Below are 17,066 nucleotides of genomic sequence, written 5' to 3' on the forward strand. Positions count from 1 at the left end.
AAATCTGTATGTCTTGCTTACATTTACATTTATGCATTTGGCAGATGCTTTTATCCAAAGCGACTTACAGTGCACTTATTACAGGGACAATCCCCCCGGAGCAACCTGGAGTTAAGTGCCTTGCTCAAGGACACAATGGTGGTGGCAGTGGGGCTTGAACCAGCGTCCTTCTGATTACCAGATTACCAGTTATGTGCTTAGACCACTACACCACCACCACCCAGATTGTTTTCATGAAGCAAATACTGAGCGAACAAAGTCAGAACAATGACTTATTGAGGATGTGTAAACTCTTAGCAGTATCACACTTGTTATACAGTACAAAAAATAGATTTAATATACTAGCTAGCAACAAGCTGCAAAGCTCAATAGTTATTTGAACACATTATATTATAAGTTAGGTTAACTCCATTCATTTATGTTTTCTCTAAAAGTATTTATAGCCCACATTTTTATTCTGTGGAGCCAATGTCTACAATTGAATTATGTTAAAGCAACCACTTTGTTTTCCATTGAATTTATGGCTAAATACTGTAAAACTGTCAATCCTGCTACTTATATATAAATATATTTAAAATGATTGGAACTATTGGAAATTACCTTTATTTGGGGGCTTTTCCCAGTAAATATTGGCAAGTGATTAATTATTTTGCACATCAAGTAATTCGATTAAAAATTGTAATTGATTGACAGCTTATGTATGTTTATGTTTATCTTTACATTCTAGTTGTATGTTTTAAAAACCACCTAACCTGTAGATAACCAAAGTAATCACATTTAAAAGAGTTAACATGACGTGTCCAAACAAAGCACATTCTGGGCAACAAAGTAGAAAAAAAATAGCTTTCGATGAGGTGCTAGTTCAGATCATTAAATATGCACACCTCAAGTCTTCAAATGGCTTTTACTGTATGTGTAACACAAATTGAAATGGTCCACTTTACACATATAATGCATTATAAATCACAGAAGACACGCAGAGTCGTCCAACTGCATTTAATCCACAGTACATACAGATTATACATATGAGAGCACTGAACCACTGACCTGGTAAGAAACTGTAAAGGAGGGATTCAGTCCAGATCAGTACTTCAACAGAGTAAAATAAACCTGCAGAATTCATTCAATATCCAAAGGTGTCGGGAAAGCCTTATTTTCACTGTAAATGTTTCGCACAGTAATCTGAGAGATGTTTACATTTCAATTTTTAACAGCATTTCTGCTCTTTGCACTTATATATTATGCTGATAGTTTAATTTCTGACAATTTGATCTCAATACAAGTTAAGCTCAATCTTTAAGCATAAATTGTCCTTTTTACGGTTGTTTTAGGGTTTACAGTGGCAACAAAGATGGAAAATTGGATATAGCTTGACAGAAAAGGTTAGTAAGTGATTACATCAGTCACACTTCATATTAGGTGGTCTTAACTACTATGTACTAACATTAAATACATACCAGACTATTTATTTACTGTGTAACTACATGCTGCTCTGCAAAATGCCCACATTTGCTGCTACTGAGGTTGAGGTACAAGTAGGTTTAGGACTAAGGTTAGGGGTTCGATTTTGGGGTTGAGGTACAAGTAGGTTTAGGACTAAGGTTAGGGGTTCGATTTTGGGGTAAGGGTTGGGTTAGGGGTAAAGTTAACATTGTAACTACAAATGTAATTAAATGCAAGTACTTTAAATGTAATTGCAATGCAACAACATGTATGTACATAATAATCACATTGTATCAAATGATAAAGTACACAGTAGTTAAGGCCATCTAATATAAAGCGGGTCCATAATATCATACTAAAATCATGTAAACATGCATATTGTGGCTTTATTTTAGGAACAGTATTTTTACCTTTCCGAATTGCCCCATTGACTTCCAATGTATGTGCCTCATCGTAACAAAGATTTTTGCTTATTTTTAAAGAAAAAAATGGACGAGTTGAAATAAACTTTTGCGGTATTCAATATTATGCCACAAATGCTGTCGACTGAGCTTAACTTGTATTGAACCCGGAACACTCCTTTAAAAATGTGTCTGTTTTTAAGATAATCTAAATACTTGGTAGTAACATTTGATATGATGTTCTACATAGACGACAGCATATTTGTAATTATAAATTGGAGGTATGTATTGGGCTTATTATTGAATAATACAGGAATCTGTACGAAAGCTTTCCCGTGACATGCAAAGTACAAAAGTGGCTATAATCTGTTTTATCTGCAGATATAATACTCATATTATTGGCTTACAAGTGAGACCGCGTCTGTTTAAATGAATGTTTACTGTGTAAAAAAGAGTTTGGAATTGTGGCACAAATTGTCATGACTCCCTGCGATGTTTTAATCTTGGAATCGGAAATAAATTCATATCGGATGGCGCACATCAACTTGCCCAGCATTCCTGAAAAACAGCTGGATTTGAAAACCAGCCAGTTAAAAAACTGTAACAGGTTGTAGAAGTCAGTTCAGATGTGAGTGAATGTGGACTAGTACTATGATGGAAATTAGCAATTTCCAGACTGGGAATTTGTTTAGTTGTTAACATTCAAATCGTTATTTCTTTGACATAATAAACCAACAACCAACAAAGATGACCAAGATTTCACTCATGCAATTTTCAGATTTGTCATGTCAGTATCATTTCAGAACATTCCCATGGAGAGCCCCTAATGTCTACTACCAACTAGATGCAATAAAACTTCTTAATATTACCTATTAAGGATAGCAATGCCAGTCCTAATGGAAATTTAAAAGCAACTTTTTTTTTTCCCCAAGTGGCAACAACAAAAATTGTACAGAACCAATTAAAACCCAGTAGTTTGGAGCTAATTTATAAGAAAGGTAACCACGTTAATGAACCCTTCTCAAACCAATTCACATTACGTGGAAATTTTGACTATTGTGTTGATGCGATTGACCATTTTCCAGAGTCTCTGAATGTCTGTAGAATAAGAAATTGAGCGTGTGTTTGTGCACGTGCGTGCTCCTTGACTGTTTTGTTCGCAATATGTTGTTTGTTTGCTGAACAGATTTGATTGTCCGTGCGGTGCAGTGGCGTCCTCTAGAATTTTGCTACGGAAACACTGTCAACGATTATGCACGAGGAGACACGTCATTGGTCCTTAAAATAAGCTTTTCAGAACTGTTGGACAAAAATAAAAGCAATACATGAAATACAGTCAAACCTGAAATAACCATAATCTTATGGAGCTATAGAAATAAATAAATTCTGACCTTAACACATCCTATATAGTGAAATTTCTTTACAGTATCTTTACAGTATCTACACTGTTTTACGTCCCATTGAGACCACAGATCATAACATCCACTCCAGACGAACTGCGAACACTGGGGCCGAAATCTGACGGCTGTGTTCGAAACATCCCAGTTGAATACAATCTAATCTACAGCTAGATTTGAAATCCTTAGCACAAATGTCCGCACATGCAGCATGGCTATTCCAGTGTGTTCATGACATGATATATAAACAAACCGCGTATGGTTTACGACTGAATTTGTCATGCTCTGGTCCAAAATCGTAAAATTAAAAGCACAATTTCTATATACCTCAATAACTTACATATGAACATATGGACAATATCATCGATTACTGAACTTTAAAGGACTTTAAAGTTGATCTAAAATGATCTAAAATCGTAAAAACATTATACATGTGCCATCGAAACCACTCAAACGCTCCGGAAACGTTGCTACAATACATCGGAAACAGCCTTGGGCGTGTTTGTGTTCCAACGGCCTGCCTGGTTTTGGCACATTTCTTGCGTTATTTTGTTTCCTATTTACTGGAGAACTATATAATCGTCAAATAAAAATCAAATACCCTGCCATAAATAATAAAGGTCATGTACTACACGAAAACGTGATGTAGTGACATGAGATGGTAACAAGGACCTCCACTATTCCACTAGTGCAAAATAACAATGAGATTATGCAGTTGCAGAACTACAGCTTTTAACATGAATTAGTTTTGGCCATCGGCGGTATTGAGCAAGCGATCGATTCCAATCACTTCCCGATCACCCGGAGATGAGTGCAAAGAGGTTCAAGAGGAAACGGTTGAGAATGAGCGAAATCTGTCTCTAATCCTGACAGAGAAATCTAGCCCTGTTTGGCTTAGAAATTGTCCTTCGTCATATCAGCTTTTCGTTAGACCGCTCAAATACAGCAAGTTGCGCAGTCTGTCCTCATGGTGGGTTGCAAGATTTTCTCCAAGTCAAAAGAAGCAGCGGGACCGTTTTTACAGCAAATCAGATGTGGCATGAAATTGCATGTGTGCTTACGATTGTTGTTTGGTGGCTCAGAAATAAATAAATACGGAACGTGGCGCAGCAGCACATGTCGAGGGTGTCAGGCTTGCGAAGTCCTCTAGTGGTGCCCTCAGAGGTATTGCAAGCAGATGGCCTTGTAAAGGGATAGTTGCCCCTTTTGAGGACTAAAGATTGAGACGGCTTTCCATTCGTGCTCTGAATACAAAGTTAAGGCCTCTGATGACCTGCAGACCAAGTGTGATGGGGTTCGATCCTTATTGCCAAATGCTGCTGGGTTTTGACCAAGACGCCGCCAAGATCGAGCAACTAATCTGTGAGAAAGAGGGCGAAAATGAGTAAACCGTTAAAGCAAGAGGGACATGAAATGGCCTCTGGGTCTTCTAAACTCCTCAAGTTCATGGCTGCCCTGAGCAGGTAAGAGGAGGCACGTATTTACAGCTGTGGGACACTCTGTGGACACCAAATGGGAAGTTGAGGATAGCTTCCTGGATGCTCCTTGGTGATGGGGGAAGGGGAAGAGTCCATACCCACCCAACGATTTGTCTCCCTTTCAAACAGTACATTCAATCAAGTCAGAGGTGAGGGCCACGACCCAGAGTGATGCTTAAGGCGCTAGATTTCATGTTGTGAATGTGTTTGGCTGCCAGACTAAAAAACGAACAAAAAAATCTTGTTTTCCCAAATGACTCATGCAATAATAGTAATGGGGTGGTGAGGTTGAGTCCCAACATTACAGGGTCCATCTCCTAATCTTGCAGGCCACATTCATGTCTCTGTGCCATATGGAGTGCCTTTCATTTCCTCAGAACTTGGACCTGGTTGGTGGAGCCTATTTAGGGCTCAAAGCTCCACCCTCAAATTTGCCGGACCGGCCCCAGCAGCCTGCCGCGATGCTCATGCTTCTCTGTGCACGCTCCGCCCGCTCTCGGTCGCATTCTGATTGGCTCTGCGCACGTTCGGGACGGCCCACCTGCACAACCGGCGTGGTGGAGGTCGGTTGCGAGGAGATGGTGCGCAGCAGGTGATTGCGCTTTCGCAGGAAGTCGCCGCTGCCGCCCAGCCCGAAACTGCCTTTCCGCAGGACTATACGAGCACTGCCGGTCTTAGCGGGTCTCGACCTCTGATTGTACTCCAGCTGGGACAGGTGCGTTGCATAGCCATCGGCAATGAACTAAGGGCCAAGTGGAGAGACAGACAGGTCAGTATGAGTGGAAAGATGAGGAAATTAAACTTACATTTTAAAGGGACAACCAGTACACTGCAAAACAACATTTTCTTACTCATGAATTTTTACTGGAAAACGTGACAAAAATTTTATCTAAACATTCTTAAAACAAGATTATTTACTTGACATGCAAAGTAACAAACTATAAAGTGTTTCAGAGAAATCTGACAAAATTTGCCTTAAAATGTTTAGAGAAATCTGAACATTATAGTTTAAACAAGAAGAAAAAAAAATTGCCAATGGGGTAAGAAAAATAAACTCGTTTTCCTTTTAAATAAATTTTTTTGTCACCCACCTGGCAAATATTTTTTAATTGTTTTAAGCCTTAACCTCACAAAATGTAGTTAGATTTCTCTCAAAACAAGACTTAAAGCCCTGTATAAGAGTGCTACGCCTTAAGCGCAGCGCTATGCGATACATCATACGTTCAAAATCAGTGGGCATCGGCATGAAGTTTTAACATTTTCGACCAAGCATGCCAAGTCTATGGGCTGGGTCAAGTGCCATTTAATTTCGAAGTTCTTCTCCAGTTATTGCACCATCTGCGTCCTATTATATATTCCATTTAATGTCAAGCAACGTCGATAAAAATCAAGGCAGCCCATTCATAAGAATTTGGTAGAGTAAATGGTATGCAATAATCCCCTGCTCTGTGACTTCTCTGTTTATTACAAGAAAAATGAGTAATATATTCATACAAATAAATACTATATCCTGTTGATTTTCTGTGCAACAAAGAATCAACAACAATGGTGAATTATCATTATTATTCCATATGCATGTACACATACAAATCACACATGCTATTTCTTACTCAAGGTGGCGCTGTTGTTACAGTGACCGACTTGATTTATATTTGACATTGCTATTTGATAAAGAAACAACATGGAGGTAAACTATAGCAAGTACAACACATGAACCATATTATATGACTATTGTCATTTGGGTGTACTACTGAAATGATGTTGTGAATATGAAGTTGTGCATCAATTTAGACTCAATAAGTGCCTGAGAAAATACTTATGTGTATTTTATGTGTAGGTTATATGTTATATGTAGCTCAATATGTTTTTGACAGCTAGTTGCGTCTCATGAAATTTCAGTGTGAAAGTCTCTTACTTTTCTAGATCTACTCATCCTTTTCTAGATTTGTCCTGATTTGTTGCATTTTCTCTTTGATATATGAAAAATAAAACATTAAAATATATCAAAATAGATTTTATTCTATTATTTTCAAATTGTCGTGAAAATATTTTGAATATTTGACACTATTTGGTCATTTTGTAGATCAGTTTGTGATGGATATAAGTGCTGGGTCTCTAAAGACTCAAATATGTAAGAGTGTTTGTTGAAATTCCCACACAATTAAGTGTTAAACATAGGACTGGGCGATATGGCCAAAATTGTTATCACGATAATCTTTTTCATATTGTTCAATATCGATATTTATCACGATATACATTTACACATTGCACTTTCTTTTTTTCATTTCAAAGTTGACAGAAGAAAAAATTAAAAAATTAATTCTAAACAGTTAAAATAGTCTCTACAAAACTGCACAGGGGGGTCCAGATACGGCCAAAGCACTGGGGTCTCCGGGATCTTTTACCATTTTTACCATCTTTTACCGTTTATCAATTGAAAATGAATGTTAAAAGATCATCTGTTTGTTCTGGACAGCAGTCCAGTATTTGTTGGAATATTTTTACATTAAAATGAAATATTTGTTATATTTCTTTAGATTCAGATACCCAAGTATGGGGCATAAAAGCCCTTGTGACTGTGGAATGATGCTACATGTGGGTTCAGGGGTGTCCCAAGAGAAAATTTAGAAAACGTTTTTTACAAAATGTAAAAAAAACATTTGTATATTTTCATTAAAGTGAGAGACTAGTCTACCAACTAGTAATTTTAGTTTTCCTTATCCATTCCAGACATCTAATTAATTTTCACAAAATTAGAACAGAAATCGATTTGTTTATTATTAAAGGCTAGTAACATGCTGATTAATAAAGATACATTTAGAAGGGAAAAACATTTTGGTCTAAAAGGTGCTTTGAAACCACGTTAACTCATGCGGCACTTCATGCCTACACACATGCAGGAAAAAGAGACAATGCATGCGGAGCGGGACAGGGTAGATATGATGCATGTTTTGTGCTCGAGAACAATATTCAAGATTACAGCGCAGAAAGATCAGAGCTGTTGTCCACATCACTGTTGTTCTGTCGCGCTCTTCACTAGAGACGATGAGAGGGCGCTACCGTTGTCATGAAGTCTTGCGGTGTGGATGGATTCAGTCCGACGTAACCTAATTGTTAGCAAGGCAGCTAGCATTAGCAAGTTCATCCAGTCTGACCCTACGTTACCACTGGCGCGTTGTGAGCGAAGCTGAGAGCGTTTTCAATGAATTCCTATGAAAGCAGAGCGTCACGCTCGCAAGGTGGATCGTAGGATTGGCAGCGGTGCGGAGCGAGCTCTCTCCTAGCGCTGTGAGCGCCTTTTAGCGGATTTCGTCCGCCCCAGTGGAAACGCAGCCTGAGAAAGATGAACTGCTTGTGTTTTAGCGACACGCAGTAAATATCGATAATATTTTCTTTATCGTGATATATATCGATATCGTTTTATCGCCCAGACCTAGATAAACAACACTTAATATCTAATGTAATTTTGCTTCTCATGAAAATGCATCTTGTTTTACTGGAAAAAAGACTACTTAAGAAAACAAGGATCGATAAATGTTTAATTGGACTCTACACAAACGCTCAAAGATAGTGTCACCGAAGACAACAGAATAATATCTCTGCTGTGTTTTCTGTGGTAAGTCTTGTGTAAATGATACCTGACACTGATGTTGCATCTTTTTGGTTGGTCTCCCCACAATGTAGATCTGTGATGGAGGCAGGCCCAGTGACGTGTACACTGAGATGTCTTTAGTAGAACCATAAGCAGCAAAGATCTTCATGTGTGCCTACAAAAAGAGCACAATCTTTTTAGCAAAACCTCATGTAGACCAGCTTACACTGAATAAATAAAACTGAAATGGGACACTTCTTAGAAGAAGCACCTGCCACTCACATTCCAAATTTCACAGCAAGATGTTTACACACTAGTCTACTAGTTAGCAAATTCGAAGACCCTCCCAAGACAATGTCCTAAAAGGTCATTTATGATACAGGAGTAGTAGTTTGTAATGCTACTAACCTCTGTGATGAGACACTTCAGAAAGTTGGCTTTGTGTCGGAGCGGGTCATGTACCAGGCCGTCACAGAAGGACACGATTCCATGAGGGAAGTTGTGTTGTGAAAGCCAGGCCACAACACGCTGCTTCTGCATGTCTGGACGTCCCGTTACATACACGATCAGGTAGCCCAGGTCCTGCCAGTGCCTGTGAAAGGAAGAACCAGCATCAAGGACTGTAAACAAAAGGATCAAGAGGCAAAGCCAAAATGGAACCTGTCCCATTACTGGCTGATGAATATTCATGAGCTGTAGGGCATTTAAACACAACATACTGTTCTACAATTGAAACTTATTATCATTATTATTCTGAAACCAAACTAGGAACTCTAACTCCTCCAAGAGCTTAAGCTATATCTTTGCTAATTGATAGGACTTATGGTTTCAGCACAGTGGAATATCAAATACAGGAAAAATCCCATGGACTTACATTAATGAAATAATAAGGTGAGCCAAGACTATTCAAGTTCCAATTGTTAAACATTCAAAATCAAACCAAAACAAGACCTTAAACATGCTTTAAGCTGCTTTATATTTCTTTCTTTTGTCTTTCTCTTCCTCTCTCCAAACATGCTTGTAACACATAGAAACAAGCTAGTAACCCCTTGCTACATGCTAACAACACCTAGCAACATGCTAGAAATGCCTAGCTACATGCCAAAAATGCTATTAATGCCTAGCAACATCCAAGAGCATGTTAGCAACATATAGCAACATGCTAGAAACACCTTGCTACATGCTAGCAACCCCTAGGTACATGCTAAAACACACTAACAAAGCCTAGCAACATGTTAGCAACACCTAGCAACATGCTATCAATGCATAGCTGTTAGGAATGCCTAGTTAAATGCTTAAACAGTCTAGTAATGCTAGTAACATGATTGCAACTCCTAGCTACATGATAAAACATCTATTTGACGGTTTATCTAGCTAGCTGGTTGTTTGTCAGACTGTATTGTCCGTATTAACTTTTAAACTTTGTGTCAAGCCAACATCAAAGTTTGTTTCTACAAACTTTATTATATATATATATTATTTTTTTTTATTATTGGAATATTTTTTATTCCCAAAAACACTTAATCGTTTTACTTCAAAGTTTTATTAGATACCTTCTTACGAATTTGATTTTTGGAAATCTGGCCGAAGGATTTAATTGGTTTGTGAAATTATATTATTGGTTCATTTTAGCTTCCCCCACTCATAGGCCTTGTTTACAGCAGCAAAACGTATTTCACAGGCGAGGAAATCTAAGAAACATTTGTATTTATTTTTTTCAGAATAACATGACTGGATAAATTAAGCACAATTAGATCAGGAACATTTATTATAACATTTTATATTGGGTTCTCAAACCTTTCAACCAGTGAATTTCCATGACATTTCCAGTCATTCGTGACAATTGCATAAAAGATTTTTACAAATCATTTTATTAAGACTGCACTCACAAAGAGCAATCTCTAGTGATTAAATATATTAGAGCTGAATGTAATTGGAAAATCTCATTCACAGAAACGGCCATGACTTTATTAATTTCCATGACGATTCCAGCCCTGAAGTGAAATCACTTTTTCCGGCTATTTCCTGTTTTTTCACGGCCGTGAGAACCCAAAATAGGGTCGATTTTGTTTCCAAGTTGTCTTCGAATGAAACGATGAGAAGTCGAGGCCTCACCTGACCACGTCAACAGCTCCTGCCCGCACTTTAGGGTCGCTACCCATGATGGACACGCTGGCAGCAAAAGAGCCATCGATGCTGAACACAACAAACTCAGTGCCACGAGGCAACACGGTCAGGTAACTGTCCGCAGATGTGTGGTCACCCCTGTGGACACAGAGAACATTCTAGAGATGTTCTACTGTTAAAAATGCAACCCAACTTTTAGTACAATACTTTTGAACAAAACATACCTGACCACCATTTTGACAGGATACACTCCAATTCCCAACCGTTTATTCTCAGGGATCACATAGGAGATTCGGCCACTGCTATTGGTCAGTTCGGTGTCAAAGTAGACCCATTCACCAGACGGTGGCTGTGTCATGATATGGATGTCAACCTTGAAATCATCACAAACATTTTGTGAAATTTGTGAAAACATTGTGAACAAAGTCTTGCATGAAAACGACTGAAATTGCAAATTACAAATTGACAACAGAAATCGGGCCTTATATGAGCACTAACCTTTTCTCCTGTCAGTGTGACCATATCCAGGGGTCCATACATGAAGCGACCTGCGACCACCTGAGAGCCGTCCTCCGAAAACACTGCATCATTCACGCGATGGTTTGCCGTAACGTTCTTCAACATAAATAAATCATATAATAAGCTCCCAACAGAGCCTCTTAGATAAGTACAGTTAGTGTTTAGAGAAATATGTTTAAAGGTCTCACCCTGATCTTCACATGGGTCCTCTTCCTTATCCACTTCTCCCGTGGTTTGGACGGAGTGAATTCTGTCACCTCCTTCCCATCAAGTTCCAAAATACTCGAGTTCTCATGCCTCATGACCTGAGAGATGGAGAAAACAAAATCCACATAAGTAACTAAAAAAATCATATATGAAATCACAACTTCATTAAAATGAACTGATCTTTTGAGATAAAGTTCCATGGCAGATTTTGCAAGGAATATTATAGGTCATGGGTTTTAACATTTTCCAATGCCTAGGACCCCCAAATATGATGGTCCCCTTGCATGCCCTTCCTAAAATATAATATAATTTTTATAAATAATTAATGAAAAATACTCAAAAAATATTTATTCTGAATCAAGTTTTCCCCATACCATCTTATTTTCACTATTAATGTTTGAATATTAACCTTAAAGCTGAAGAATGTAACTTTTTCAGTGTTAAAACACTTTCAGAGCTTTATAGAATAATGTTCTAAAAATCACTTTAAACACCGTCTCTGTTGCACTATAAAATTTTTAAGAGTGACCCGTTTTGACCTGCCCCAACAACATTACTCAACCAATGGCGTTAGTTGGGGGCGGAGCTATCTTGTTGTGAAAACATTATTTTTATAATTCCATGTATTCAAAAGCTTTAAGATAAACTTATTCAAGGAAATTGAAACGTATTTGTATAGTGCTTTCACAATAAATATTATTCCAAAGCAGCTTTACTGAGAATATGGCCCATACAACCATAAAACCATTATTATTATTATTATTTTTTATTTTATTTTCATTTTAGACACCTCCTTGTTCCTCCCCAGTTTGAAAACTGATGTTCTAGATTATTTACAACTTAAAGCTGCAGTATGTCACTTTTCCAGTGTTAAAATACTTTCTTCTATCCCAGCTTAATATGCAGAGACAACTATAAGTAAGCCATTAAATGTGAAAAATGTTTCTGGGGCACTATAAAAATTACTGTTTGTTTTGAGCGATGCGTTAAACTCCACCCAACAACGTTACTCTACCAATGGCGTTAGTTGGGGGCGGGACTATCGGACTTGCTTGAACAACTGCAGATGAGGGGTGTATTCAGCTGTTTTGAATTTTTATTTTTACGTGTCACAGAAATGATATATTTCAACATTAAGGTCTATGGACAGCTTCTGTGTTGTGCCATAAATCATCACAGAAAATTATTTTGAGATTTTTGATAGCAAAAATGTTGCTGGTTAAATCTTAGCTGGAGTTGAAAAGATTGCATATAACTTATTTTATATATATATATATATATATATGTTATTTTTATCTCTCCAGTCTCATGCTAACACATAATGTTTTAGTTTGTGAACACAGACGCTTCTAGCCGCGCAAGCTCGATTTTGTACGGTGTGTTAAAAATGCGATACAAAGCAAATCATAAGGTATGTTTCAAAGTATAGTCCAAGTGTTATGGTTATACTTTCAAAACAGTGTGACAGTCATATTTTAAACGTTTATTCACCATGTTGCCTGCTAGGCTTCCATTGTAAGTGCATTCATGTAAACACATTTTTACAAATTGATGGACGAGTCAATATTATTCTCTGTGGTAATCAACAGCATGCCGCAGGTGTGGTCCATAAACAACAAACTGTTAATAACCCAGAATGAGTGTGCACTTTTTTTAAATAATGTACCAATGCAGAAATATTCACCTGTCGTAGCAGGAAAGACACAACGTCGGTTGATTCCCAATAGGAGGCATGGAACAGGTGAGGTAGAGCCACAGTAGGGAAAGCAGTTAGGGCATCAGGACAATATAGCGCAAAATCAATGCGCTTAGTGCCCCACCAACGCGCCGCGACTGCAGGAAAGAAAACATGAGAGGTTCAACCATGCCTGATGGATCAATTACGGCTATAATAGCAACTCCAAATTCCATTAAAGATTTCCATTTCATTTGTACATATTTTATGAATGTTTCAGCAGCTGGTTCGAAGACAGACAGCAGAGGATATGATGCAGGTTTGCTTTAGGGGCTCAAAGGAAAGGAAAGAAATGGAAAGCTGTCATTATGTAATGTGCACTGGGTAATGCAAGGCTGGAGTGCACTTTTCTTGTCTGCTTCTTCTCATAATCCATTGCGAAAACACTCAAGAACATAATCCTATTTTTGGTTTTTATTTCCTTTCGTTGTGGTTCAAATGTTCTCCAACCAGCAAGTGGCTTCTGCTTCTCTATTACTAGGTTTGAAAATAGAGAATCAGTCATCATTCAGAACATCATTCTATTAAAAATAATAATAATAATGAAACGGCATTTTTTCACCAATGCAGATGGAACATTGCACTAAAATATTGTTAAACTGTTTCCCGAGTTTGCAGTCTAATTTAGGTATATTGAGAGTGAAATACTTGGTGTCGCAATCAAATATAAAGACAATAAATAGACAGCACAGCTTCCTATCACATTGTCCTCACAGGGTTTCATGCAACACACATGCTGTGCGAACAGTGCAGCCTGATTCACAAGTCCACATTTAAAATCTAATTTAAACCTGGAAATAGTTTGACCTAAGTTACCTCTAATAGAAGGCGCAAAGCTGTAAGCATGATGCACAACCAAAAAATAGGAGCAAGACAAGTCGACGTCCTATAAAAATATCTTCAGAAAAGATTGGATATAATACATCATCCAGAGCAAACCCAGAGCAGGTTTCAGAGATGAAGACCCAGGGCACCAGCGCTGGGTAATTCAGCAAGGAAACAGGCACAAGATACAGGGCTTCTACAAGAGGAAGTAGGAGGAATTGCAGGGAATGGCTGGGTGGAAGAAACTATCGCAGGCAAACAGGAGAGCGGGCAGATCTAGAAGGTCAAAAAGACCTTCTGACCTGACATCAACCCACATTTTCCTGCACCAGTACCTTGCTTGATATACGGCAGGACACATGGCGATGGCGGATCTGAGCTGAGCCGAGGGAGAGTCCTCAAAGCCTAGAGAGATGCTCTGCTCTGAATCATCCATACAGCTGCAATCTTGTGATTCTACCTGCCGCCTATTTTGCGCTTTGCTGCAGGATTTGGGGGAGGGGCTTCGGGAACCGCTTTTATTATAGGGGAGGGCCAATTGGGACAAAAGACTGAGCTTTTTGGAGAGACTAAATTGCCATGCTATGAGACAAAACAAAAATCAAAACAACAGTAATCATGAGGTGAACACGACATATTACGGCCTCATTAAGTAAAGCAAATAAGATAATAATAAATATCATGATTGTCAAAATGTTTTTCTTTTCTTTCTATGTCAATGGACTTTTAATTAGAGTAGATGCCAAATTTGAATATGAAGAAAACAAGCATGTGAGGAATAGTTTATGTAACACAAGCGGAACGTATTTGAGTAAACATGGCACTTACGGTTAGGTTAAAAGTTTTAGGTTTGGGAGGTACGTTTTACTCATTAAAACCTACATTCAACAATCACCTTAAAATCGATGTCTGACAATTTACGTCAGAATGGCTTCACAAATGTCACATTCAGTCATCATGTTATGAACGAATGGTTTTACAGAAAATGTAATGTGACAGTTGTTTTATAAATGATGTTGCAGCATTTATCATATATGTGACTATCTACATAAAAATGGTTTTACGAATGTCTCATTTGTGCAAAATTTAGGTTAAGTTATTTAATGCAGCATCAAAACAGTTTTACGAACATCGCACTCATGCAACAATTTGCATAAGAATGGTTTGGCGAATGTCTCATTTGTGTAACAATTTATGTTACAATGATTTATTGCTGCATCAAAACAGTTTTACGAACATACACTCATGCAACAATCTAAGTAAGAATGGTTTTGCGAATGTCTCATTTGTGTGACAATTTATGTTAGAATGATTTAATGCCGGGTTAAAAACTTATGCAACCAATGAATGGCTTTATGAATGATTTACACTGAAATGCATCCTGCTCATGTTCCACGAATAAGGCCCAAAATGTTATGCTGTTGAGTAAATAGTTCTGCTGAAAAAAAAAAAAAAAAAACTACATCTTTTCAATTATCTTCCAGTGAACACAAAATTCCAGTTAAACATCAGTTAAAACTGGGGACCTGACAGTGCGGCATAATAAACTGATTGTACTGTCCCTTCCTGGCTCATTTTCTTGTCAAATGAAACATGGCATCTACCCCTACTAAAGTCTAAGAGCAAAAACAAGTAAATTGTTCCATCATTTGAAACTTTTAGGGACAATAATATTAAATTTTGTTGAGAGAATGACTATATTATCTATACCTTTTTTATTTGTATTTTGCAGTGAGTGTGTGTGCATCACTGTGTTAACTCACTGTTGGCAATGTTGGAGGCGGTGTAACTGTCCACTAACCCAGACACCTGGCTGGCGATGCTGGTCTCACTGCCTCTTCGAGTCCCACGGAAGGCTGGAGCAGAAGCCGGAGATGAAGGATTGGACTGTTCCGAAAACATAAGGCCGTGAGAGTGCATCACGTCCGCTGTGAGGACCAAAATCAAATTGAATTAGCTGCAGGTGCCAGAAACTGAGAGAAATGTGACTATTGACTGACTTGTAACATTAGTTGTGTAAAAGGGCCTATTGATTTAACACGATAAAAGGAAAATGCCAAAGAGAGAAAGGAAGTGTAAATACTGCCCCGAGATGACTTTGATTAGATCTGACCCTTTATCAATGAGGGACATTACTGCTGAATTTACATGAAGTCCTCGTGGAACATTATTTACCAAATAAGCATGCAAGCCCATCATCAGAATTACAATTTGTCATTAATAAAAATGGCTGAATTTCAAATTTATTAATGCTTTACAACTTAAGGTGAAGTGTATAATTCTGCGCCACCATTTCCCCATCTGCCATTGGTCGGCCAAAGAGTTAGCCCCGCCCACAAACTTACTCAATTGGCTGAGCCAGAAGTTGACAGTGCAGTGTCAGTGTCAGTGTGCTCAAACAATCGGAAACTTATTTTAAAGTTATTTTTAACCGCAAAATCAAGACAGAAATAAGAAAATATATATTTTGTCAATGAATACACTAATTGTAGGATCATTCCGATTTTTTGCAAAATGACAATTAAGCACATATTCAGTTCACTTTTCATTTTGTAAAACATACCTTTCTAATTATAATAATCTATTATTTAAATAAATCATGGCAGTATTTGTTATACGGTCTTCAAGCAGTTCCTGAAGCATTACAGTAATAAAAATGACCATTGTGAATAATAAGAAATACAAACAAACTAAACAAAACAAACGTAAACATCCAGACTACATTAATGATAAATTGGGGAAAGTGTGCTTAATTGACATAAAATGTCACAATGCAAAAACATATGAAAGGTCCTAAATATTGGCTTCATTTTCTTTAGGTAAAATAGTATTTCTTACCATTTTCCTTTCGATTTTGCGGTACAATATGACCCAGGCGTAATGAGACTGAATTAACTTTTGTTTACTTGACACTGTCAAAAAGAAAAAGAGATACTGAAAAAAAAAGGAAACGCTTTCTATGAAGCCCATATTTATAATGCATTGTAAAGACATACTGCATCCATAATGTCTCATAATACACTTTATATTAAGTTATAACGTCTTATAAATAATTATAACTAGTTATAATACATTATAATACTTTACTAATCTTTATTTATAATGCATTATAACACAAGCAACATCCAATTATAATGCAGCAGAAGCTAATAAAGTTACTCGTATAAATGCTCTCATGCAAAAGCAGCACAGTGTAAACGGTCTAAAGGCTTTATGACGTAATCATATTATAAGAGGTCTTTGCCTGCTTTAAGTTACAAAAACACTTCTTATAAACAGCTATAACATAAACTTGTAACATATAGTGGCATGCAAATGTTTGGGCACCCCTGATCAAAATTT

General features: G+C 37.5%; 1 protein-coding gene across 2 annotated transcripts in view; it reads right to left on the reverse strand.

The window, feature by feature from the left end:
- Nucleotides 1–548: 548 nt before the first annotated feature.
- LOC127636709 (membrane-associated phosphatidylinositol transfer protein 2-like) overlaps nt 549–17,066 on the reverse strand; it is an 85,846-nt gene continuing 69,328 nt past the window's right edge. For both annotated transcript variants that reach the window (XM_052117394.1, XM_052117393.1), the window contains 9 exons: nt 15,488–15,652; nt 12,849–12,997; nt 11,146–11,262; nt 10,937–11,053; nt 10,663–10,811; nt 10,427–10,576; nt 8,720–8,903; nt 8,358–8,486; nt 549–5,461 (listed from right to left, as the gene is read on the reverse strand). In XM_052117394.1, coding sequence (XP_051973354.1) covers nt 5,120–5,461; nt 8,358–8,486; nt 8,720–8,903; nt 10,427–10,576; nt 10,663–10,811; nt 10,937–11,053; nt 11,146–11,262; nt 12,849–12,997; nt 15,488–15,652 — 1,502 coding nt within the window. In that variant the 3' untranslated portion in view covers nt 549–5,119. The remainder of the gene's footprint in view (nt 5,462–8,357; nt 8,487–8,719; nt 8,904–10,426; nt 10,577–10,662; nt 10,812–10,936; nt 11,054–11,145; nt 11,263–12,848; nt 12,998–15,487; nt 15,653–17,066) is intronic.

The sequence above is a fragment of the Xyrauchen texanus genome, chromosome 44 (genome assembly GCF_025860055.1).
Source record: "Xyrauchen texanus isolate HMW12.3.18 chromosome 44, RBS_HiC_50CHRs, whole genome shotgun sequence".
Taxonomy (NCBI): Eukaryota; Metazoa; Chordata; class Actinopteri; order Cypriniformes; family Catostomidae; genus Xyrauchen; species Xyrauchen texanus.